Source organism: Eumetopias jubatus, unplaced genomic scaffold (assembly GCF_037043125.1).
Source record: "Eumetopias jubatus isolate StellerSeaLion01/CBP00866 unplaced genomic scaffold, mEumJub1_p1.0 scaffold_4, whole genome shotgun sequence".
Classification (NCBI taxonomy): domain Eukaryota; kingdom Metazoa; phylum Chordata; class Mammalia; order Carnivora; family Otariidae; genus Eumetopias; species Eumetopias jubatus.
In genome coordinates, this window is record NW_028274810.1 from 156,132,534 (window position 1) to 156,159,166 (window position 26,633).

The 26,633-nt window shown below is 39.4% G+C and overlaps 1 protein-coding gene across 1 annotated transcript in view; it reads right to left on the reverse strand.

Annotated features, from left to right (window-relative positions):
* Positions 1–522: 522 nt before the first annotated feature.
* Positions 523–26,633, reverse strand: part of ATP6V0D2 (ATPase H+ transporting V0 subunit d2) — a 42,366-nt gene continuing 16,255 nt past the window's right edge. Inside the window, exons 3-8 of the mRNA XM_028113060.2 lie at positions 12,920–13,098; positions 11,642–11,721; positions 10,130–10,207; positions 3,683–3,859; positions 2,419–2,496; positions 523–781 (exon numbers count right to left, since the gene is read on the reverse strand). Coding sequence (XP_027968861.1) covers positions 620–781; positions 2,419–2,496; positions 3,683–3,859; positions 10,130–10,207; positions 11,642–11,721; positions 12,920–13,098 — 754 coding nt within the window. The 3' untranslated portion in view covers positions 523–619. The remainder of the gene's footprint in view (positions 782–2,418; positions 2,497–3,682; positions 3,860–10,129; positions 10,208–11,641; positions 11,722–12,919; positions 13,099–26,633) is intronic.

A 26,633-nucleotide genomic window follows, 5' to 3' on the forward strand; every position in this document is an offset into this window, starting at 1 on the left:
CTCTTGGTTTTGGCTCAGGTCATGACCTCGTGTGTTCTGGGACTGAGACCTACTTTGGGCTTTGTGCTCAGTGGGGAGTCTGCTTGAAGATTCTCTCCCTCTGCCCCACCCCCTACCTGTGGGCACATGCACATGCTCTCTCTCTCTCTCTCTCAAAAAATCACATCAGATCTTAAAAACAAAACAATATTTTCATCACATGTGGTCAATGCTGGCCTCACACAACCCAGGATTTTTGTGGACCTAGGTGAAGGAAAGTATAGCAGACAGTATGGGGGCCTGCAGAGAAGCAAGTGAAAACAGGAGTAAAACACTTAAATTAGATCTGATTGTTAATACAACCAAACAAGAGTCGGAAAAGTACCAAAGGGTTAATTAGAATTAATGTCTAAGGTCTGGTAAAGAGTGAGACATAAATGTGGAAACAAAATTTAAGGCTGCTGGGAAAAAAAAAAATCACTTTGTTTCTGTTGGTTTACTATGTTTCTAGTGGGTCTGCAACTCATGAAGCTGCAATGTGAATTGTTTTTGTGTAACCCAGATAACACAACTCTTTTTATTTTCCTTGGAAGCTCTTCTTAATATTTAAGATGTTCTGCACTGGAGGCCCCACACTGGGTTATAAAATTGGAATGTAACTGTTAATTTTGGTTCGATGTCTTTGTGAAATGCATTCTGCTATCCACACAATATTTCTCATTTCTTGTTCCTTCAGCTTTGTGTATGCGTAAAACACACCATAGTGGAATTGCCTGTTGAACGCCAGCACGTTCATTTGTACCTGAGGAAGGAAAAAACAATACAGACCGTCACTTACCGGGAGCTTGAGCGTACTACATTTATGAAATAATATTAAACTCCAGACTGGCTTGTGTTTGTACAGTGCTTATTGTATTTAAACAGGCAATGTCCAAACTGGGTCAAATAGAGAAAAACGGTAGCAATTCATTAAGTTCTAAAGGGAACTTTAGTGTCACTCTCCAGATAAAGATGGACTGTAGTAGTTTAAAAAGTAAGTTTATAAAAAAATAAATAAAGTAGGTTTATAGAATCACTAGACAAACTCCAAATCTTTGCGGCACTGCTACCACAAAGATTCCTGGGAAAATCTTGGTGTTTGTGTGTGTATGTATGTGAGGAACTTTGTAGTAATATATATAGCTGGCTTCTAGCTAGCGGGCTTGTCTCACTTAGGTAAACTATTTTTCCTTGGCCACAACTTTGAAAATGTTAAAAAGGTTTATAGGCTGCCTAACTCTCCTCCAGGGCAATGTCACAGGCCCCTGGAATTTGCAATGAGTGACATTACGAGCTTTCTTAGGATGTTCTGCAGCAACTTGACGTATGGTTGAGTTAGGTATTTTTTCCTGCAGAAGGTAGATCAGTAAAAGAAAATTAAAAAAAAATTGTTTAACTGAGGTAAAGTCTGAAATGGAACAATTCTTTTATTCTTTTCCATTTTGAAAAAAGGATGAGAGGTACTAAGTCCCTCATGCAGTTCTGAAAATGTCAAGCTAAGTATTCAGGAAGTGGAGGTCCTTGCTTTCAGGAACACTTATTTTTCGTGCCAAGGGCAGCTTAACAGCCTTTTTGAAGCAGTTGTGCAATAGTGTGGAATTTAAAAAACATCCCTAATATATGGAATAACTTGCATTGTTTTTGTTTCTTTCTGTGACAGGCCCTAGAGAGCTGTTGGGAAGCCAGTCCTACCCTAAAATCTGGATAAATTTCAGGGTTTTCTGTCAATCAATTGAAAGGGAAGGGCCAGTAGTGTTAGAGAAATGAATAACATACACTAGAAAAGTTCTCTAGATTTGAGAGACCTTATCTGGTATCCCCATCCCTCTTAAAAAAAGCCCTTTTGTTGAACAGTTCAGTAGCCCAGGAATTGACTATAAATGGATTACTCCTCTGTTTTTCTGGGAAAGAGAATAGTCTAGACTCTCCAGAGAGATTTCCATATAAATAATTCCTAAGTGTTATAACTGTGCTCCTAAATTATAACTGTAGACAAATCCTTCTTGAAGAAGGGATGGATTAGAGAGTGAGATGCACCTAAAGAGTATTCACCATGAGGATAGTCAATATATGATCATGAGAATGTCCTAGCTCTGATTCTCTAGTTATTATGGAATAGCTGCATTCTTTCCAGAGCTTCACTATGTGTACTGGATAGGACACATTGTGTTTCTGGATAGGACAATTCAACGGGAAACCATCATATGTGAACCACTGGGCCTCCAAGGCAGAGATACTAATACCCATTTGGCTGTCAAATTGTGAATGAGCTTAATCAACTGAACTGATCAACTGTAAAAAGAAGCCCCCCAAAGGAAAACCCAAAGTAAGAAAACATCTAAAACAGAGAGTAAGAGAAAAAGCATACATAAACTAAGAGCATTCCCATTTATATCATACCTCACGCTCATAAAACACATCCTCCAATGTCTTTCCTCCACTGCCATCACCCACAGCCTCAAACAAAGGCTTGTATACCTAAAAAACAGAGGCTATTTTTAAACAGATTCTCATTTCTTATAAGTATGTATGAAGATATTTTCCTAGCAATAGAGAAATGATGTATCTGTTCTAAAAAAATCTATCCAAAAGGAATGAATATTTTTTGCAGGATCCTTGGCCTCCTGAAAAAATATCAAAAAATCCAGATAAAAGAGTATGGATGGATTTCTAGCCTACTGGCTTATTCAGGCCTTACAGGGTAAGAGGCAAGAGCAATTCTACTCTCAATATACCTTGTATGAGCTAATTTCTGCATTAGGTTCTTAGGGCTAGTTGGGCACATTACAGAGGATAAATGAATGCTTGTAGTTTAACCAGCATGGGTTCATGGGTTCTTTGAAATGACAGCTGATAAAATTCACATGGAATTTCAAGTGCGGAAGGGGTGGAAACTGGGGAGAAGCTCAAAATTTAGTATTATGCTAAAAAGCCTCTTGTGATGACATGAGCTACTACAAAGGTTTATGCAGTTTGCTGACTTCTCTTTCCTGGAAACTTCAGGAACCCATAAGAAAAGATAAAAGAGTGTCATTCCAGTTCTGGAAAAGTTACCTGGAGAGCATTATGTTAACATAAACCAGAAGGAATGGAATCAAGGGATGAGCTGAGAAACCGCAGGCTCTTGAGAGCATTTGGATGTGGAGTAAGGGAAGGACATAGCAGCCCTTCTTCCATTCCCTACTCCTGGCCACTGATTAAAGGGAATGGCAGAAACCAATATGTCCATATTCTCCCTTGTATTTTAAGTAGACATTCTGTGCCTAAGTTTGTTTACCCAATGGGTAAAGGACTGCTGGGTCAGGCTATTTTATGTAACTTTGACAGGAGCTCACATATCCAGAACACTGCACCAGTCCCTTGGGGAACTTGCTTTATCAAGCACTTCAAAAGACGTGCTCAAATGACTGCTCCTTGGAGATTTAAACAAGTACTTGCCTGGCAGGAACCTCAAAAAAAAACCCAAAAAACAAAAAACAAAAAAACCAACCCACATGGATTAGAAACTTGAAGTACTTCTTTGGGAGAGACAGTTCTAGAATGGCACTGCTTTCTACCTTACAAACGTAACTGATTTAGGGAGAACATGTAAATTTGATGTGTGAACTTCTAAAGTACAGGTGATGAAATGTGAACATTCGGGGTGCCTGGTGTAGTTACGTACTCCATAATGGTCTGCTACTCTCCTCATCTGATCAAAGTCTTCTGCTTGAGCCAAAAGGCGCAACCCTTCAGGGTACAGCTTGCCGCAGGTAGGGTAGAGGGTCTCCCGGTCCTCTTTGCTCAGTTCAGTGCCAAAGGAGTTAAGAGTGATGATAAAAGCACGTCTGTCAGCCTCAAACTGAATTTGCAAGACATAAAATCAGTGAAATCTAACCATGTACTAAATGCAATAAACAGAACCCTATGTAGACAAATTCATTTCCAGAGTGATTTGCTTTTCTTTCCTTTCCAGATTTATGTCTAATTTTAATACAAACGTGTTATTAATGTTCCCTTAGCCTTTTTTTTTTTTAAGATTTTATTTCTTTATTTTGACAGAGAGAGAGAGAGAGCATGAGCAGAGGGAGCAGAGGGAGAAGGAGAAGCAGACTTCCCCGCTGAGCAGGGAGCCCTACGTGGGGCTCGATCCCAGGAGCCTGGGATCATGACCTGAGCCGAAGGCAGATGCTTAACCAGTTGAGCCACCCAGGTGCCCAACTCTTAGCCTCTTTTTATAATGGAGTAATTTTGCTTGCCAGGGAAGGATCACACAGTGTTAATGGTCCATGACTCTTGAAACTCCACTGAACTTTACTTCCCAGGAGCTCTGCAATTCATTATTCATGGGTCTTCGTCACACAGGTCACTGGAGTCTCAAATATCTCTTCCATAAAAAATGGGAATAGTACCTACTTGCTGGGGTCTGTCCAGGGATAGGACAAGATAATGTAAGTGGAAGTGCCTGGCAGGGTGTTTGGAACAAAGGGTTCGTGTCGTAAATGTTAACATCTCTCTCTGGTTCTTGATGTATGATTTTTTTTAACCTAATAAAACTTTATGTTACTTACCATTTGTTTGTACTTTGATAGTTTTGGTTTTCTTCTTGAAAGTTCTAAGTTGGATATTAATCAATCTAACAGTGTAGCTCAGGATTAGGTGGCTCAGGACAAGTTACCTTCCTCTCAGGCCTGTTTCCTCACTTGAAAGACGATAGGGTTGGACCTCATGATCTTTCAGGTGGGTCACATATACTCATGTCCTGTCTTTGTGCTGAGCACCACCAGGCACCTGAGCAAACAGCTCCACGTCAGGTCAATTTCCTCTAACCACTCAGTTTTTCTTGAAATTTCTTACTATTCCTTTGGCCTTCATGTTTCTTCTGTCTCTTGGTTCTCCTCCTACCTCCTCCGACCATTCCTTCTCAGTCTGTCCTTCATGGGATCCTCTCTGCCCATCATGGGAGTTTTGTCATAGTGTCCTTGAGCTGAGAAACTCCTCTCTATATACCTGAAACACCCTGCACTTACTTTATTTTAAAATCTGGAAATTATTTTTCTCCTTACTACACTGTAAAATCTTTGAGGGAAATCATGCTGCTCTTGTTTATTGTTAGTGCCTGACACGTAGGAAGATCATAGCTGTTTACTGAATCCAACAGAATGGTCTGTGATTCTTTCAAAATTCTCCAATATTCTCTACAATGTTGCTACTCAAGGTGTGTTCCTTGGGTCAGTAGCTTTGATGTCACCCAGAAGCTTGCCAGAAATGCAGAATCTCAGGGCACCTGGCGGCTCAGTCGGTTAAGTGTCCTACTCCTGTTTTCGGCTCAGGTCATGAAAAAAAGAAATGCAGAGTCTCAGGCCATAGTCCAGCCCTACTAAACCAGGGCTTGCATTTTAACAGGATTCCAAGGTTATTTGTACACACACAATAGCTGAAATAGATTGCTCTACAATATCCTTTGATCAGCTTACTTTTGACGAATTAACAAATCCAGACTTGCAACAGATTTTACTGGAACTCTTTTGTTAGAACAGGTGTTTCCTATCAGGAGGGTGAGAGTTGGTTCCTTCTGATCCTTTTGATTGACCTCATAGAAAGTATGGGTGACCCAGAAGCAGGGAGTGGCCTCATTTGGAAGCAAAGGCAGCTGCCCCTGGCTACTGAATGTAACTGTCGGGAATTTTAGACCTTCCAGGGACAGAAGAAACGCAAGAGGAAGATTTCATGGCAATCAGAAACCTTGAAATAAAAATTAGAGCAGGAGGAGCAACAATAGAGTTAATTGTCCCACATGCCCTTTAATGGCTTTCTAGCTCTAAGATGTTAGAGTTTTTTTTTTTCACTTCTTCACTTTCCCCCCCCAGTTTTATTGAGCTATAATCGACATACACTGTTGCAGAAGATGTTAGGATTTTCAGGAGAGAAGTGGGGTGGAATAGGGAGCATTGCAGACATGCCCAGCAGCAGAGGCCATTCTAGAGGAGGGAGATGCATGAAGTTATAAAGCACAACATTTTAGAGGAATGGTCATGGCTCCAGCACTGGGAAAGCAGGTGAAGAAGTAGGCCGGACAGGTAGCTGGGAAGAGAACAGGAAAGGCTTCACGGGCCATGCCAAGAGAGGACTTTGATTATACAATAGGTTCTCTGAACACTCCAACATCTTGTTCTTGTAAATACTTCTTCCCTTTGCCTACAGTGTGTGTACTTCATTCCAGAACCTTCCATGTTGGAATCTTACTTGCATTGGAGGGTCCCATCAAATGCCATTTTTTTTTTTTAACAAGAAGCCCTTCTATTTCCTCCCCAATTGGATATGATCTCCTTTGATTCCCTATTATACTTTAATTTCCCTTTTATTATAACTGCCTGCATATGTACCTTAGTATCTGCTTCTAGTCTTAGAGGCTTTTTGTGTGTGAGTGTGTGTATTCTGTGAAATACAGTGAAAAGAACTGTAACCTGGAAATTCTAAAAGGGCTATCTGCTGTCTGACCATCCCTAAGCGGACAGTTTGACACAACATCTGATTATGGATGAGAGTAAATGGGGTGGTATTCGATTTCACTTAAGCCTTCTCTATCATTTATGGAGGGTTGGCTTCCTGTGTGGCACCCGTGACGCCAGATGTCCTAACCCCTTTCACGCATTCATTTTAAAACCATAACTTATTTTTTGTTGTTGTTGTAAAGTGTACTGTTGACTTAATCAAGATCATTATCAGTTGCACATAATAGAGTTGGGCTGTCAGGTCACACATTCTTGCCGGTTCATTATTGGAGGACAGGAATACCTTGTGGGGGAAGTGGGTGGAGGGGAAGAGAGTGAAGTGAACTGGAATTGAGCCTGCCTCACTAGCTCAGGAAGATGAAACACACTTATTCTGTGCTTGTTTTTCACTGTCTCATTGAACATATAGGTTGTCAGAAGAGCAAAGACAAATAAATAATAAAAAGCATAAAGGCAAACAGTATGCTGCAGTGCACTGCCTTGAATATAAGTCAGTTTCTTTTTCTTTTTTTTCCATATGAAGTCACAATCTTGTAATTAGGTCAAATTTTTGAATGCAAGGCCAGGTTAATGCTCTCTTTTACCATATTAAGTCTTTTGATGTCTCCTGTCAACTGAGATTAAATAAGAACCTATATGGAAGAACTTTGTAACTGGAAGTGCTCTACTGTTGCACAAATAAAATGGAGGGTAATTACATGATCTGATATATTTATATATCAATTTATATAAATCTGACAAATCTCTTCTGATCATATCATTAGAGACGTTATAATTGCATGCTATGTGTAACTAATACTTCTACATAATGTATAAAGATAGTTAAATGGACTTTTTTTTTTAACACAGCTTGAAGAAAACCTAATCTAATGTGGTAGTATCATGGATAGGAAAGGGATAATGGGAACACTGGGTATATAGTAGTTTGATCAAACCCTTACAGTGATAAGGATTCTTCTAATACTATGCTGTCTTTCTGCATTACTGAGGATTACAGAGGCATAATTCTTATCTATTTCTGATTTTTATAGCACATGCAATATGATCTTGCTTATGAATTAGCACTTACTTTCAAAAAGAAGATTTATTTATTTGAGAGAGAGAGAGAGCACAAGCAGGGGGAACGGCAGAGGGAGAGGGAGAAGCAGCTTCCCACTGAGCAGGGAGCCCAACACAGGGCTGGATCCCAGGATCCCAGGATCATGATCTGAGGGGAAAGCAGATGCTTAACTGAGCCATCCAGGCACACTGAATTAGCACTTACTTTTATACAAGAATTGTGAATGGTGATTTTAATGTAGAGGTAATATAGTGGATAAACATAGAGGATCCAGAGCTAGGCAACCTGGCTTCAAATTCTGACATTACCACTTATTAGTTGTGTGTCATCAGCCAAGTTACTAGCCTCCTTTGTGCCTCAGTTGCCTGTTCTGAAAAACAGATACTAAACTCCCATGTTGTGCTGTTTTTAAATTTTCGTTGTGCTGGTTTTTTTTATTTATTCATTTGAGAGAGAGCATGAACAGGGGGGAGGGTAAGGAAGAGAGGAAGAAGCAGACTCCCCACTGAGCAGGGAGTCCTGACAGGGAGCTTGATCCCAATACCCCTGGGATCATGACCTGAGGAAGGCAGACGCTTAACCAATTGAGCCACCCAGGAGCCCCCATTGTGCTGTTTTGAAGTCTAAGTGAATTCAAGTATATAAAGCATAGTATCTGGCACATAATAAATGTTAACTATTAATAGTGTCATTGTATATCTTTTGTAGGGTTGAGTTTTACCATAGCTCTTATTTACCTATTTTGTGGATATAAAGCACACAAGCCATTTCTAAACCACAGAAATTATGCCAGTAGAAATTACACTTTCGAGCCATAGATAATGTGGCTTCTTATAGTGTGGCTAGTAGTTATAAATTTATGACCAGAAAGGGGAGTGCTTCATAGGTCCAGCAGGTTACTTATGTTATGTGATCAGAATGTCTGAAAAAGACTAGCTCACTTTCTGACATTTAGTATACCTTAAAAAGAATGTTATTTATTTGGGGAGCCTGGGTGGCTCAGTCATTAAGCGTCTGCCTTTGGCTCAGGTCACAGTCCCAGTCCTGGGATCGAGCCCCACGTTGGGCTCCCTGCTCCATGGGGAGCCTGCTTCTCCCTCTCCCACTCCCCCTGCTTGTGTTCCCTCTCTCCCTGTGTCTCTCTCTGTCAAATAAACAAATAAAATCTTTAAAAAAAATGTTATTTATTTATCAATGCCTACTTCCTGTGTAATATAGATAAAGGCAAAAAAGATTTTTTGGAGTTTTCCAGTGATAAATTTTTACTTCAAGGACAGCTTTTGCTTGCAGCGTTTCAACAGGGGATAGCAAAGAATCTTTAACTGTAAAATTTTAATGATTAGATGTTTTGAAGGGAACTCATTTTATCATATGCAGTTTCAGAATATTAGGTTAAAATATATGCAGATGGAGTTATTCAGGTTTTTTGTTTTTTCCTTTTTTGCCTAAAGGGCAGTTCTTATCAGGCTTTTCTTGAAATCAGAAGTCATTGAACTATTTAATCTACCTACCAATGAAGTCACTGTGACAGATAATCTAATGATTAAAGGTATTCTTTAGTTTCACAGGGCAAAGCAAAGGGCTCTTCTAAGTCTAGAATGGTATCTGCCCCTCCCCATTCAAGTGAAGCCAGCAAAAGAGATCTATTAACACAATACAAACTATGCCCAAGATGTCCCCAGATCCTTCCGATCTCTGGCCTCAATCTCTGAGATCGCACATGCAAGCAAGAGGATCTCTGAGCATAGACGAAATCTGTGATAATAAAGAGAAATTAAAAAGATTATAGCATCAACCAGAGAGGTAGAAAGCAGCGGTGGCATCTGACACGTAATTTAATGAGCATGTCAACTGTGAATCACCTAACCCGAAGAGTCTTCGTACTCAGAGCTGGAATGCTTGAGGATTGTTTGAGTGTCCTTTATTTTAGGATTTATATAAGGAACAAGGCCTACAGTGGACTTTGGTTCCACACTGTGAGAATTCCCAGCTTGCCCAGTGTTCCTTGTTGGAGGGAAGCTGGGTTATTATTACAAGTACTCATAGTCTGCCAGTTGCTCATAGTATACCAAATTTTTAACCAACTATATTCTACTTTGTTAGATTACATCAAAATGAATCATGACAAAACTTTTATAAGCATTATTCTAATTCCAAAATAACTCTTCTATTTAGAAAACTTGGAAAATACCACTCTTAACTGAAGGCATCAAATGATATATACAATAATATATGTTGTTTATTTTATTTTTAGATAAAGGAGTTTTTTGTAAAGTTTTTCTTTATTTATTTGAGAGACAGAGAGACAGAAGCATGAGAGAGAATGAGCATGAGAAGGGGGGTGGAGGGAGGGGGAGAATTAGGCTCCCAGCTGAGTGGGGAGCCCAATGTGGGGTTTGATCCCATGACCTGAGCCGAAGGCTGATGCTTAACTGACAGCCATCCAGGTGCCCGTAGATAAAGGAACTTCGAACATAAAGAAACAGAAGTAGGATTTTATAAGTGAAAAGTGTGTGAGCACATTATTTGGCATAAAGAAATTCAAGGACTTTCTTACCTCAAGAATAGGACACATGATTTCTCCTGTGACATCACCATGATTCTTACAGAATTTATAGAATGCCTCGAGGTAAGACTTAAAAAGAAGATCATAAAACAATAAAATGAAGATATTTTCCTTTGGAAATTTCTAGATCAGCTTTTCATGGCTTATTAAATACTTTAATGGAGGTTGAATTACTTGTCCTGCAGGGCGATATTTTATTAAAAATTTGATACAAACTTTCACATTGAAGCATGTTGCACAGCTTTAAAATAGAACAAAATTGTATTTATCGTCCCTTATGATTCCTTAACAAGTACTTTTTTTGCATGGTTCTTGGGTTTATTTCACATGGTTAATTTCTGTTACTCTAATAATTAGAGTGCCAAATTCTTTTATGAGCTCAACAAATAGTTCTAGATTTGGTCCTGTGCTGACATTTAATCTCTCTTGGTGCTCAGGAGACATGTTTAGGTTGGCTTTGAACATGGAGGACACACTGGGAAGGCAGAGTCTGGGCTGAACAGTTAGACTGACTGTGTTTGCTTCCCAACTCAATTACTTACTAGCTAACTGACTTCTACCAAGTAAATCTTACCTCTCCATGTCTCTGTTTTCTCATCTGAGGAATGGGGATAGCAGATAGTTTTGCTGGCTAGATTAAGTGAATTAATGCTTATAATTTGCTTAGGACAGTGCTTTCTGTTAGCTATAGCTCAAGGATGCCTCCTCTAAGTCCATACATTTCTTTATAAAAAGGAAAATTGCCTGCAACACAGTGCTTTTGAAAGGACCGTATGTTTTAGCATAACCAGCTATTTATATAGCATGACAGCATATACTCCTTCAGTTACTCTGTGAGACTGTCCAAAGATGCTATGGTTGTATGAGTGAAAATGGACAGGTTTTGCTCAGCCCAGAGGACATACAGCTACTCAAATGGTGGCAGCATAGTCTAGACAGATAGCTGGCCAGGTGGCGCAAGGTGAAACTCAGTCACAGAGATGGATACTATGTAACACAAGGATCACTATGTATGCTGGTTGTTTTATTATTATTTTTTTAATTTTTTAAAGATTTTATTTTTAAGTAATCTCTACAACCAACACGGGTCTCGAACCTACAACCCTGAGATCAAGAGTTACAGGCTCTACCAACTGAACCAGCCAGGCATCCCTGTATGCTGGTTGTTTCAAAATGGATATGGTTCACCTTCCTCATCTCCCCAACCACCCACCATCCATCGATCCAATTGGTAGCTTTTATGTCCCAGGCACACCAGGCAAGGAGCTAGGAATGAAGAGAAGAATGGGGTGCACAACTTCCTCCCAAGAATCTTGCTGCTTCAGGGGAAGCTGACATGTATGTATTGAACTAGAAGACCAGGACTATAAAAGCTGTATTCCAAGTCTGCAAAGCGTCATAACTGCAAAAGTTGGCTAATCGGCAAAGTAACTTTTAATAAAAAACTCTGGCCAAGATGTATTATGTCATAAAGAAAAACACAGTATTTTGGAAGACACTTACTTTGTACAGTTTATTACGCAGTAATTCAATATTCAGTTCATCAAAGGTATTTTCAGACATACAGTCTTGAAAGAATGGAGCTGAAAGCAGAAATTACCACAAAATAAAGTAATCCAAAGCATGATTATAAACATTTCCTGAACACATCACCCTGGGCTCACTCCTGACTAGAACACTATAGAGTGGCAAGCCACAGAATGGATCAAGCTACCAGTAATGATGACAGTAAGAGTGATTATTTACTAAATATTTACTATGTGCAAGCTGTTCACTAAACACTGCATATATTTTACCTTATTTGATCCTCATGACACCTTGGAACTATTCACTTTATGGCTTACTTTTTGAAGCCCCCCCCACCCCTCATCTCATAGTAGTGTTTATCATTTGCAACCTTACTATGTGCTAAGCACTGAGTTGTACTAAAACTGTGTCTTCTTTAGTTTTCAAAGCTCTGTTATACTAACATACTATTATTTTTAAAATGAGGAAACTGAGGGGAACCACACTGCCCCAAGTCACCATGTTGGGACCAGGCAGAGCCTGGAATCAAATATCCATGATTATAGACTTACCCTCTTTCCATCATGCTCCCTTAGCACCACACATTTAATGATGACCCATTTTTTTCCTTTTTAAAATCTGTTTTCAACAGCAACTATTCTGACACATGATCAACAGTGAATTGCTATGAATTGCTACTCTCCAGTTTTCCTGACAATAACGTATATAAAATTATTCCATTAGCATTTTGAATGCTAGAACTATTATCAGTGCTAAATTATAATGAAATTAGCATTTATTTAATCATTGCTTCAGGTCATTTGACAGGCGCCCCTGAGCATCTCAGAAAAATGGCATTCCTAAACTTCCTAAAACAAAATGCTGCCTCTATACAGCCTTATTTAGACAGAAGTTTAAAACAAAATTAATCATATAAAGCCCAGCTCGAAAATTAATTTTTTTTTTGAAAAATTGCAAGTTCTACCATTTATTTACTATGATCTGGTACAATGTACAAGGTTTGGAGGTTGGGAGATGAGCTTCAGCTCCTACTTGGCTACGAATGGTCCTTATGTGACTCTGGGAAGGTTACTTTCATTTGTTGTCATCGGAAGTATGAGGGAGCTGGACTAAATGATTTCTTAATGTCCCTTCCACGCCTAGGAATCTGTATAGTATGACACTGGATTCATGGAGAAAACTGTGAATTGAATGTACATTTTCTGATAACTATAACACACACAGGAAGTGATGCAATTGCTTACACATTCATACCTAATGGTGTTTCCACCAGAACGGCTTTAAAGAGATCAGAAGGTGTCTCCGCAATGTTGACTGCTTCCATTTCCGTGAAACGGCCCAACGGGTGGCACTTGACCAGAATTTCTTTCACAGGTTTTTTTTGCAATGCACCGTTCATCAGTAGAATCACATTGTCTATCATGTAACTGCACCTGGTTTAGAAGAAGCCTTGATCATTAGGAAATCAACTGTATGAGAATAAGAAGCATACCACAAGTAAAAAAAAAGAAAAATATAGTTCAGGCACATACTCTTTCATTAAGGAAATATATGAGTCTTATTTTAAATTTTGGGGTTTAAGAGATCTGAATGGGGATATCATAGTTTGAAAATCAATGTTGTCATAACTAAGTAAAGCTAAATAAAACCTAAGCTGGTGGGAATAGGCAGAAGACAACCCCTACATTGTAAGTGTCAGATGTGGTAGGGTGAGGATGAGTATGAAATTGTGTAGTTTCTCAGAATGGACTATGGGCTTAAAAAGTTGAGAAACACAGACCTGGAGCATTTCACTCTATCTTAAAAACTGACTTTTTAAATCTGCATTAAAGCCCATCCTTGACTCAGAATTTAAAATATTTTAAAATAAAAATACTTATTAAATATGAAAATATTTAACATTTATTAAAAATTTAAAATATTCTGTATTCTTTTCCTCCTATGAGAGCAGGTAGTGAACTTTCTGTTTTCTTCCTAGGTTCCCAAGAGTCCATAGGTTCATATTTTATGTGATTATGTTGCTCAATATAAGCAGCTCTGCCCAGGATATCCTGGGTGCATATGCTTGTTCACTCATGTGCTCAGCACCCAGGATATTCCAAGCAATGAGGTTAAGAAGTAAAAGGAAGAGTTCCTTATTTCACAGAGAATACAGTCTGAGGGAGGACCTGGACAAAGAATCCATTACGGTAAATTGTAATGAAGCACAGATGATAGGCAAATTATAGGGTGGTGTGGAGATTCAGAGCGGGGCACCAAAGCAGTCTGGGATCAGACTTCCTAGGGAGTGATATTCTGGCTGAAACTTGCAGAATGAGTAGGAGCTGTCCAGGCAAAAATGGCTGGGAACTGAGGGAGAAAAGTCTTCAAGGCAGAAGGAAGAGTATGCAAAAAGCCCCAGAGAATACAAGTTTTCTGCCCGTGCTGGGCAGTGGGGGGGCCAAGGCCAAGCATGCAGGGTTTTGACAGACAAAATGAGGAATTTGGGCGTGGAGGGCGATGGAAGATACGGAATGCCTTTAAACAGAAGTGGATGTTATGATCAGGATAAGTACTGCTCTTCTCTCCAATTTACAGATGAGGAACCAAGAGAGGTAAAAATCCCACTCATGATGACACAGCTAACAAATCAGATAGCTGAGAAACTCAAGCAGTCTGCTTCTGGGAATCTCTCTCTTAGCCCTTGCTGTATTTAGCTGTCAAGGATGATACTAGGTTTCTAGGTTTAACGGACTGTGGAGCCATTTATTGAGATGAGAGCATTGGAGGAAGAGCAGGTTGTAGTGGGAGTGGATGCTTTGGACAGAATGAGTTTAGATGCCTGGGAGATATCCAAAAAGGAGATGCTAAGTAGGCTTCAGAAGTTGGAGTCCTGAAGACAGCCAGGGCCAGACATTTGGGGGGTTCAGTGGGGTAAGTTTAATGGTGGAAGAAGTAGTCTTGGAGATGGTTGGGATCACATCCTGAAGTGCACATAAAGAGTTCTGCCCTGAAAACCCTGGAGAACCTCAACATTTGAGGACCTTGATGGAACCTGAGAAGGAATGACCAGATAGTAGGAGGAAAACCGGGGTGGGGGGGAAATTCTAGAAGTCCTAGGAAGAAGCGGTCAGAGCATCAAAGGCCACAAGAAAGTCAAGGTAAGACACTGAAAGTGCCCATAAGATGCAGCAACTAACAGGTCATCCGACAACAGTGAAAACACTTCCAGAAGAGTTTATCAATGGAAGGGAAAGGGGAGATGGTGGCAGACATGTGATCTCGTGTGTTTCAAGTGAGCAGGAAATAAAGAGGTCTAAAAAGAAAAAAAAGTTCAAACTACAAACTGACCTTAAAAGAAGGGGAAGATAGCTCTATGGAGACCCAGGGGCCAAGGGGCTTTGGACTTCGGTCTTTGTGTTTTTAAAGAAGAAAGAGGGAGCCAAGAGGGTGAGGTTTCGGATCAGGCCAGAGAAGGGGCAAGCCAACTGAGGAGCTGAGGTCCTCCAGGTCTGACGGTGATGGGACAAACCGCTGCCACAATTCAGGCTTGAAAAACAACCAGATAAAAAGGAGCCGAGCCACTCAGAAGCACTATCACTGGAGTCTGGCTGCATGGGTCACAGACTTCTTGCGCAAGAGTGCACTTCCAGCTGGAAGAGAGTCTCCTTCATTGTGGACCTTCTACAATTTACTCCAATAAAAAAATTCTATCTGAACAAGTTTAGAAGCAGGCAATTATCCCTTTATAAAAGGCACATGACTCTAAAGTTTCTTCACCTCCCTAACAGCAGTACCAAATTTAGATATTATAGAATTTTATGCTTTTTATCTCTTGAAAATGATATTAAAATGGAAGTGCTTATTTAACTGTCCCTTTATGGCTCAAAAGCTATTACCTGAGAGGGGAATCGCTAGCACTTAATAATCCTTAGCAGGCTCCAGACATTTAATTGTTCCCCACAGCACCTCCGTAATGTAAAAGCCTACGAGCTGCCAACATTCTCAACTTGCAGAGGACTATTAGACCAATGCTGATGGGCAACCAATGTCAACGCTGTAAGGATTTAGCCCACAGGTAACACTCAAGCCTACGTCTGTGCAGTGCGTGCATGTGGGTGTGCACATGTCAATGCTGTAAGGATTTAGCCCACATGTAACATGCAAGCCTACATCTGTGCAGCGTGTGCATGGGTGTGCACAAAATTCTTTTTAGGGGCTCCTGGCTGGCTCAGTCGGTAGGGCATGAGACTCTGGTCTCCGGGTCTCGAGTCTGCGCCCACGTTGGGGGCAGAGTTTACTTAAAAAATAAAATAAAAATGAAAACAAAATTTTTTTTTACTAATAGTCTGGACCCTATATTGCAAAGAACAAGGACTATAGTGACTGAATTGTTTTATTTCAACTCACTATTTAAATGGCTTTGTTTCTAAGATGGAGCAATAACACCAGTTGTCATAGCATTGTTCGGGAAATGGAGTGAAAACCGAGGGCTTAGCCCATGGCAGGAGGCAAAAGGGAAGGGGTCTCTTTCCTGTGTCCTCCTTCATCCCCATCATACATATGCACTGGGTATGTAATTCTCGTTGGTCTCTGGGGTGGCAGGGGGATGATGTGCCCAGAAACTGTCAGGCTATAATCTTTATAGACCCTCTGGGCCACACATAGAGTGGTTAGGAACAAAATCACTGCTGATACTGCTTGAGTAATTTTTGAGCTTGAAGACACTGGGGTATTCATTTAGTTCAAAGTCTTCATGTTTTAGATAACTTGTGTTCATATGTAGTGACAGGCCAGGATGCGCTAGGTTAATTTTTCTCTTACTAGTGGTCTAGACAAACATCCTCATTTAGAGCCCCTGCTAACTATTTTATTCTATAACTCTAATACTGGCACCTGTGAAAATCATGAAGTCACCGAAAATTGTGATACAGTGACTCAATTTCAAAATTTTAGGTTGTAAAATTATAATTTTTAAAATGCCAGCTCTCTTTGAGATTTTTCCTGTGTGTCAGGCATTACATGTGTATTCTCACTCAAGCCTCACGACTCAATGCTGTAAGGACCATTATTACCACCACTTTAAATACCTTGTCCAAGGTCACACTGCTAGAAAGAGGCAGAGGGGGCAGGCACCCCAAAGCCGAAACTCTGGCTCCTATGAGATTCGGAAAAAAAACAGCTCAAGGCAGACGATATTTTAACACTTCCTTTTGGTCCTAGTGCTGTTCTTTCTCTTTTTGCTCCTGAACTTATTTAAGGATCTTGAAGCTAAGTAAAACACATTTCCTCTATGCTAACTATCAAATTCCGGGCTGCTATTAACAGTTGCTGAACAGTCAAACAATGGAGAGCCGTAATTTGGTGAGTGAGAGGAATTACTCTTCAGCTCTAGTCAAAACCTCTCTGCCCAGGCTCAGATCCAGACTCTCTCACCTCCTTTTTGTGGTTATGACTGCCTGGTTTTCTTAGACACCTCAGTCACCTTATCTCAAAACCTGAATGACCCCAGTGTTTCTCCTTCTTCTATTATCTCCAACAGCAAACATCACTACTCTTACTCCTAAAAATCTGTCAATGGCTTCCTTTTGCCTCTAGAATAAAGCAGAAAGTTTTCATCATTGTATGCAAAGCTCTTTATTACCTGGTTTCTGATTACTTCTCCAGCTATGGGTATGAATAATATGATTTTTTAAGAAAGTATGCATTTTAGGAAAGTGAATAGAACCCCCCAAAACCTCTTCAGGGGCAGGAAGAAGACTTTGCAAGGAAGACTGAGGAAGGGCCAGAATGGGCAAAGGAGCACAAAGAGAAGTGTCATCGCAGAGTGCAAGGGACAAGGACATCAACAACTGAATACAACAGGGAGTTGTGAAAGCTCTGAAAATACATCCGTTGGACCTAGCAACTGGCGTGGTTTGGGGATACAATGAGGTAGGAAACAAGACGCAAGTGGTGTGAGTAAACAAGTGAGAAAACAGGTGAGTATAGACTATCCTTAAGAAGTTTAGCATCAAGGTGTGGTAAGGGTAGAATATCACTGTCTTCATATGGTCATTGTGTAAACTAAATCAAATCATACATGTGACATTTTATAAATTATTAAGTTGTCACAGTAGGAGCAGCCCAGGCTTTGAAACAGAGAAACCTAATTCTAAACCCAACTTTGTCACCTAAAAGCCTGTTTAACAAGAGCTCCATTTTCTCAGGCTTAAAATGAAAATATTTGTTCAACTTTGAATGGTTGGCATTTGGATTAGTAGCATGTATGAAAAACTGGTAGAGTGCCTCGGGTAAAGGAGGAGGGTGTGATCATACACTCTTAGAAAGATAAAAAACCAGACTTTGGAGGAAGGGGAAGAGGAAATTATAAGCCACAATCTTTTGTATAAAAAATTTACAGTGTTTAAAAATTTTCTTATTGTCTGAGACTTCTACATCTCTGTAGTTTTACACTTAGTTCTAGCCAATAGAATCTTCTCTAAATTTGCCCATTGCTCTTAGAAGGTAAGAGGTTATCAACCCTTTTGTGGTATAGAGACAAGGAACTGAGTGGAAGATTGGATCATCCACAAGACCATAAATTATGTTATTTGCTGGGATATTAAATATTAAATCTGACATACCTATTTTTAGAAAACCTGTGACCATCCTGTTCTGCATCATATTAACACTAGAATGAGCCTTGTGTGGTCATTACTTCATGATGTTCCCTTTAAGATACCAGAACTTCAGTTTGTTTATCTTTTGGGAATGTAATCATTAATCTCAAAACAATGCCTTTTAACTAGTTGTCATAAATGATAACTGCTTTTATATATATTAAAAGGGCTGAATCCCTTTGTTAGATGGAGGCTCTTTAAGACTCAGGCTGACCTTCTCCATGTGGGTGCCACTGGATAGTAAATAACTTGGTGAACTTGGTGATTACAACAGATTTGTTACCTGAAAGCACTATGACTTCGATTTGGCTTTATCATAAGAGCCACATCCTGGTATCAGGACTTGATTGCTACAGCTTCCTTTCTACCAAGAGGCTGGGTCAGCTTCCTTCATCTGCCACACATTATAGTGTTCTTGATGACAACGATTCTGTTTTAGGTGACCAGAACTGTGATATGTTTGCTAGGTCACACTTGTACATATGGCATACACAGGGACAGAAACATGAAATGCATTAATAAAGAGTAATTGTTCATGGCAAGGATTGGGCTATGTGTGAAATACACTTGATGTACTCTAAGTTATTTCATTCCTCATGAAAGGTGACAATTCACCCTTAACAGGCCCAATAGTATTTATTGTGACATGGACAATAGGGCCATGTTGGAAGTATTTTTCAATGTATTAATTTTCAAATGAAAGTTTCCTTGATCACTTAGGTAAACATTTCTGTAACTCCTGATTTATTTAATCCAATGCTAATTCCATATCCTCACAGGGGGCAGTTCTGCTGTTTAGTCTGACTTGCTAAATAGACTGTTGAGGTTTAGAATATCCCCCATAAACATCTGCTCCCTCTTGAAATTTGACTTTTTTGGGTAGCATTTCTTACTTCCCTAAAGTTTCCCCTTTTTGAATAGAAGTGAAAATTAAAATAATTTTAAAAAGCAATTAATTTTGCTGTCACACTCATTTTTCCTTCTCATAAAACAAAATACTGCAGAAATTGCTCAGAAGTCAGCATTGCCTATAATAGCGTATTTTAGAATGAGAATGCTGATCACTACGCATTTCCCAAACCCTTGGTAGCTCTTGAATCTTTAGAAAACTCTTCTCTCTAGTACTTCTCTACAATCTTGGTTTAACCCATCTGTTTGGACTTAAAAATTCCTCAAACTTATTTGTCCTTTCCTACACAAGTGTTTTTGTTCTTATTCTCTAGATGTATAAAAGCTTCCTTCCCCACCAATTGCTAGAAATCGAAATCCCTCCCATTCTTTAAGGTCATATTCAAATACCACATTTTTCATTAAGCTTTTAAAGTATCTCCAGCTAGAAGTGACCTTTTTTTCTCTAAATTTTTGTATTTATATTTATCCTGGGGTGATACTAATTTTCAATATATATCAGCAGTATCAATGGTGAACATGAATAATTAGCTCATTCATTCCCAAGTATTTATTGCATATCTGAGGAAATAAGACCTGGACTCTCACACTAATTCTGCCACTCTTCAACTGTGTGCTTTTAGATAAGTCATTTTACATATTCATTTCAAATACAGTTATGTGCAGATTATTCTTACCAATCTTTGTTATAGGAGTTTGTTCAGTGCATTTTTTGTGGCCTCCCAAGAAGCCTGAACCATACTAGTACAGAATAGGGACACAATGATGATTTTTTTTCAATCAACAAATAAATTTTTCTTTATGGTCATTCAAGTACATTAACAGTTAACAGGTGGATCTCATCTTTATTATATTCAAAACACCAGTCACAATAGATATTGGGGAATCTCTTATCTTCTGATGATGAAAGAAAAGGAAAAAAAACAGCTGAGAGACTAAGAAAGGAAGAAAACTTTCATATATTGTTGGAGTATGAAAACAATCTGCTACTATCTCTCACAATCTAAGACCTGCACATCTATGGACAATTTCACTTCTGGGAATCCATGCTGCAGAAATTCTGGCGTGAGAAAGCAAAGATATGCACAATGATGTTCGCCGCAGCATTACTTGGGGTAGCAAAGAAACTAACGACCTGGATGGACAAAAGGGAAATGGTTAAATAAAGGATGCCAGACGTCACACAATGGGATACAATATGCGCTTTCAATAAGATAGACCCTGGGGCCCATGTAGAAAATGCTGACTAGATTATGTAAAAAAAGACAAAGTCTAGGTAATACATGTAATATGATCTTGATGTTCTAAAACAATAAAACTGACTATGTATACCTATATTTGGTCACATATAAACATTTGCATACACTTCAAACTTTCTTCATGTAGAAAAAAATTATGCAACAAACTAATGAGGGTTGGGGCTCCTGGCTGGCTCAGTTAGTAGAGCATGCAGCTCTTAGGGTTGAAGGTTGGAGCTCCACCTTGGATGTAGAGAACACTTAAAAATAAAATCTAAAAAAAATAAAAGATAAAAACAAGAACAAAAAACACTTATGAGGGTTACCTCTGGGCTTTGGGAAATGCATTCGGAAATATAGTCTCTACTTAATCTGTTTCCTTATTTCTAAAACGCCAGTATTAGTGCCACCCATACAGATGTCATGGGAATTAAATGAATTTAATACATGTAAAGTAATTATAGAAATGCTGGCTCGCAGTGAGTACTAAATAAAATTTAATAAAAAACAACTCTTTAAAAACACAGGCACGGGTTTCTTTTTCAATTAAAAAAAATAAAATAAACACAATAAAATAAAATACAACTAAGGCAGTGGGTATCTGGATCAGTACCAGGGTGGATTTCAATCGCTCCAGGTTATGAGACAGCCTCAAATTTCTTTTACTAATAAATTGTTGGGGAAGGAGCAATGCTTTGGACAAGCAGGCTACTGGGATCAATCGTGCCCCCTGGTGGTTGATTATTACCCCACCTGGACTGTGGACGAAGAACGAAGGAAAAAAAAAACGTCTCTCTCTTGGCCCTGATTTGTTTCCCCTTAGGGGAGAACTGTTGTAGGAATGGTATCCTAAGCTCTTTTACATCCATTACCTTAATCTCCGTAACAGTCAGACGCTAATTTTGCTCATGTCCCTGGCATTGGCAACGCAACCGTAGTACTGGGTAAGCACTCCTTGTACCCGCTGTTTTGCCTCCTCCTAGGCACATCCGCGTGCAAACACGATCTCATCCTTCAAGCCTTCCGCTTTGGCATCACCTCCTTTCTTCAATCTTTTCTCACTTTCACTGGTGATTATACTCTAATGCAAAAAATTAGCTGCATTTTTTAAAGGTATGTGTATGTGGATATGTTGTAAGTGTGGCTATAACAAACGGGCAGAAGACATGAACAGACACTTCTCAAAAGGTGATATACAAATGGCTAACAGACACATGAAAAAATATTCATCATCATTAGCCATCAGGGAAATTCAAATCAAAACCACATTGAGATACCACCTTACACCAGTTAGAATGGCAAAAATTGACAAGGCAAGAAACAATAAATGTTGGAGAGGTTGTGGAGAAAGGGGAACCCTCTTACACTGTTGGTGGGAATGCAAGTTGGTACAGCCACTTTGGAAAACAGTGTGGAGATTCCTCAAAAAATTAAAAATAGAGCTACCCTATGACCCAGCAATTACACTACTGGCTATTTACCCCCAAAGACACAGATGTAGTGAAAAGAAGGGCCATATGCACCCCAATGTTCATAGCAGCAATGTCCACAATAGCCAAACTGTGGAAAGAGCCGAGATGCCCTTCAACACATGAATGGATGAAGAAGATGTCGTTCATATATACAATGGAATATTACTCAGCCATCAGAAAGCATGAATACCCAACTTTTACATCAACATGGATGGGACTGGAGGAGATGATGCTAAGTGAGTAAGTCAAGCAGAGAAAGTCAATTATCATATGGTTTCACTTATCTGTGGAACATAGGAATAGCATGGAGGACATTAGGAGAAGGAAGAGAAAAATGAAGGGGGGAAATCGGAGGGGGAGACGAACCATGAGAGACTAGGGACTCTGAGAATCTGAGGGTTTTAGAGGGGAGGGGGGTGGGGGGATGGGCTAGCCTGGTGATGGGTATTAAGGAGGGCACGTTATTGCATGGAGCACTGGGTATTATACGCAATCAATCAATCATGGAACTCTACATCAAAAACTAATGAGGTACTGTATGCTGACTACTGTAACAAAATAAAATTAAGAAAAAATTCATAGATTGTGTGGATATATTCATATATTGTAGTATCAGCCAGTTTCATGAGTGTGTGATCTGTGTAGTCACACAGGGCCCAACACAGAGAAGGGCCCCATGCTTGGTTAAATTCTCTGCTATTGCTCTCTTGAAATGACTAAACATTTTTTTTTTAACAAGGGCCCTGTATGTTCATTTGCACGAGGCCTCGCAAAATACAAGCTGGCCCTGTTTTCAAATTACACTCACAATTCCAAACTGAATATAATTATTACTATTCTAGATGAGGAAACCAAGACTGCTAATGAGTAAGGAACTTTTTTCCAAGATTCCACAACTGGCATATTGTAGATTTGGGTTAGAGTCTACCAAATGCTTCCAAGAATTTCTCACGGGCAACAGGGTCACCTGGAGGGCTTATTAAAAGTGAAGATTCACAGACCACATTCCGGGACCTCATAACACATAATTTTTAGAGGTATGGTCTTGGAATCTGAACCTTAAGTAACTATTCCACTGGCTTAGAGAACAAGTTTATGTTCAATTCACCTCTAATTTTAAAACCTAGCATAGGCCTTCACTCCTAGCAGTCACTTAGTATATGGTATGCTGATTAAGTGAATGTCATTCAGTTCCAGACAGATGAAGTATTGCTATTGCAGGATAGCACCAGGGTTTTTCAATTCTCAAAGTGCTGAAGAGTTTTCAAATGCTGGAGGCCTCATCAGCAGCTACAGTCGAGACATTTTTGCCCTGTACTTGCTTGCCACTGAATATCCACATGGAATCTCTGGATATAAAACCTGTAAGATGTTACAGTCCTTAAGATTTTGGAAGGACTTTTCTGGCCAGAGATTCAGAATCACAAATGCAAAGTGGTGTCAAATGGTCAATTTCATAATATTATTGGGAACTTGATCAAAATTTTATAAATACTGTGTAGACTTTGAAGTAAGGAAGATACAGAACTCAGCCCTTCTAAAATGTTCATGACCAGATGGAAGGCTATATAGTCATTTATAAATGTTAGAAAAATTTTTGACATAGAAAAAATGCTGCTGGTATATATAGAAAAGTTAAGATTCAAAATTATATTTTGAGTGATTTTAGTTCTTTTAAAACGTATGAAAAAAAGAATATGAAAATAATGCCAAATGATGGTGAGGTTAAGGATGTTTTATCTGTATAATTGTCTCTAATTTACAGTGGGCTTCCTATTCTTTTTGATTGGAAACAAAAACCAAAATCCTTTATCTAACTTGCAGATTCTCTTTCCTTAGCTTAGAATTTGCAGGAATTATTGCCTGTTTTCTCTCACTGGTCATTAAATCAAGATGCTAAATTCTGTTACATCTATGTCCCAAAAGTATCTAACCACTGTCCCCTCCTTTCTTTCTATCTCGGCTGCTATTTCTAGTCTTAACTTTTAAAGTATCTCCCTATGGCTTGTCTGTTTCCAGTTCCATCCCTTCAACACATCTTTCACAATTCCAACAGAATCATCTTTCTAAAATATATGTTAAGATCCTCCCCTCACTTTTCAAGGCAGTGTTAAGTCTTGAAAAGTAAAAACAAATGAACAAAGAAGAGAAAGTAGCACCATTGGAAGGCTATCCGGAGTGACCTGATGTCATGGCTTCTCTACTCACCAGCTACAAGGTCCCTACATGCCCCAGGAAATAGGCATAATAACAACAGTTACCAATTACTGAACAAACACTATGTACTCAATAAGAACAGTTACTTCCCCACTGGTTAGAGGAGAAACTAATGCCACATTACACTGCCTGAGGCAGAGGAGCTGTTAAGTGTTCAAAGGCTCTACCCAATGGCTTCGCAGCAGAACAGGCCCCACCTTACAAGGTGGTGACCATTCGGTGAGGGGTACGGTTAATAGCACATAGGAAGCATGCCAGCGATGGAACCCTTTCTGAAAAGCCTTTCTTTACTGACTTTTACTCATAGAGACTTAGGGTCAGAGCCCTTAATCAGGCCAGACTCTACTCTCTTTTCCCAGCCCATGCTCCTCCTGCTCTTGTCTAGGCTTCAGCCACATCCGAGATGACTTGTCATTTCCAAATAACAAAATTTTCTCATGCCTCACTAATGAATAAGTTATTCCTTCAACATAATGCCCATTTAAAATTTGGGTTCAAATTCGATTTTTTTCTGCAAATCTTTTTTTAAAATGTTTTATTTATTTGAGGGAGCGAGCACGAGCAGGGGGTAGAGGGAGTAACAAGCTCCCTGCTGAGCAAGAAGCCTGATGTGGGGCTCGATCCCAGGACCCTGAGATCATAACCTGAGCCGAAGGCAGACGCTTAGCCAACTGAGCCACCCAGGTGCCCCAAATCTTTTAAGCACAGTAAGTTATTCCATCCCCTAGGCTCCTCCAACTAAATGTTCAAGCCTCTATTATAGCTGTTGCTTAATTCTGTCTTATTTTTTCACCATCTGGGAATACATCAGATTGCTCCATCAGAATGTAAGAATGTAAGTGACACAGAATTATATTACTCGTTTTGTGACTAATAAGTGATGGGGCAACCAATTCATCCAGTTAGGTGAGGACTTTCCTGGTTTTAGCAGGGGAAGACCTGCATCCTGAGAAACCCCTCCGGAAAAACCAAGGTGTACAGCCTCCTAACATAGAGTGCAGTGTAAAGCCTGTAGAAGGTTTATAACACATCATCAGAATAGTCAAGAACTTTGATTAGCCTTTATGAATAAATCTTTAAAGATTTTTTCAACGTATGGTCTTTAACCTACAGTCCTTGCCTAGTAATAGTCCAAGTACTTAAGACTATGTTTGATCTTCATCTTGCTCTTCCTTGATCTTCCTATATTCAGAAAATGCATATCCCCTGAGGTGGAGTATTTTGAATATTAAAAGATTATTTTTAAAAGATGGCTAATCTCAAAAGGGATGAGAAGCTGAAATGCTGCCAGAAAAGTGTTGGGTAGGAGGGAAGAAAAATAAAACAATCTAGTCCTATATTAAATAGTCTCTTCATTAAAATGCTAAGGATTCATTCCTTTGTTTCACACAACTGTGTATAATTATAGTATACAAACCCCCCAGATCTTCCTGCTATTAAGCATTTAAAAATATCCATTCCAGATTTTCAAAATAAGTTTCACATATACAGTAATTATATCACACAAATGTGCAATGCCTAGATTGTATTTATTATAACAACTTAAATTTAGATCATCTCTATTAGGGTTGACTTCACATTTTCAAAAGGATGCCCTGGGCACTTCCTGATAGAATAGGAAGTAATCTTAATTTGATCGAAGTTCGTGGGTGCTAGACACCTGACTTCCCAAAATATTCTAGAAGAGAAGTAAGAAAAGTAGTTTTAGAACTCTTTTTTGTATGTACACCTTTTGTTACGGTAACACATGTCAGGGTTCAGCTGAGCTATCTGGTCTCTGACAGGGAGGTAATGCTGTCTGTGCAGGTAACTATGGAGAGAAACCCATGAGAGTAACTGTGAAAATGACTTCCAAGTCATGAAGTTGAAGCACCATGATGAGACATTTTTAATCAGAGGTGTACATCGAGTAACCTGGGTGTCCTCCAAAAGGGTGTCTGCCCCACTCCAAGGCCAGCAAGCTCAGAATTTTCTGGAAGAGGGATCAGGAATATACTTTTTTAAAGGGCCACAGGTAATTCTGAATTACTTGCTTTTTAACAAACTACTGGGACAGTGCAAAATCTTTAGCTTTCTAGACTGATGGACCTGGAATCAAACCCCCTCCAAATCTCTTAATAAGAGAGAGACTTTAGAAAATTCATTAATTGGGGCGCCTGGGTGGCTCAGTCCTTTAAGCGGCTGCCTTCAGCTCAGGTCGTGATCCCAGTGTCCTGGGATTGAGTCCCGCTTCGGGCTCCTTGCTCAGCAGGGAGTCTGCTGCTCTCTCCCCTTCTGACGCTCCCCCTGCTTGTGCTCTCTCTCCGTTAAATAAAATCTTAAAAAAAGAAAAAGAAAATTCATTAATTTATTGACCCTCAGTTTCTCTAACTTAAAAAAATGGCGATATAAACACCTTCTTTGCAGGGTTCTTGAGTGGAGATGTAAATAAAACATTTAAATGAGAGCATCTATCTTCAGGGATCTGATAGGTAACCTAAGATCGTAAGAT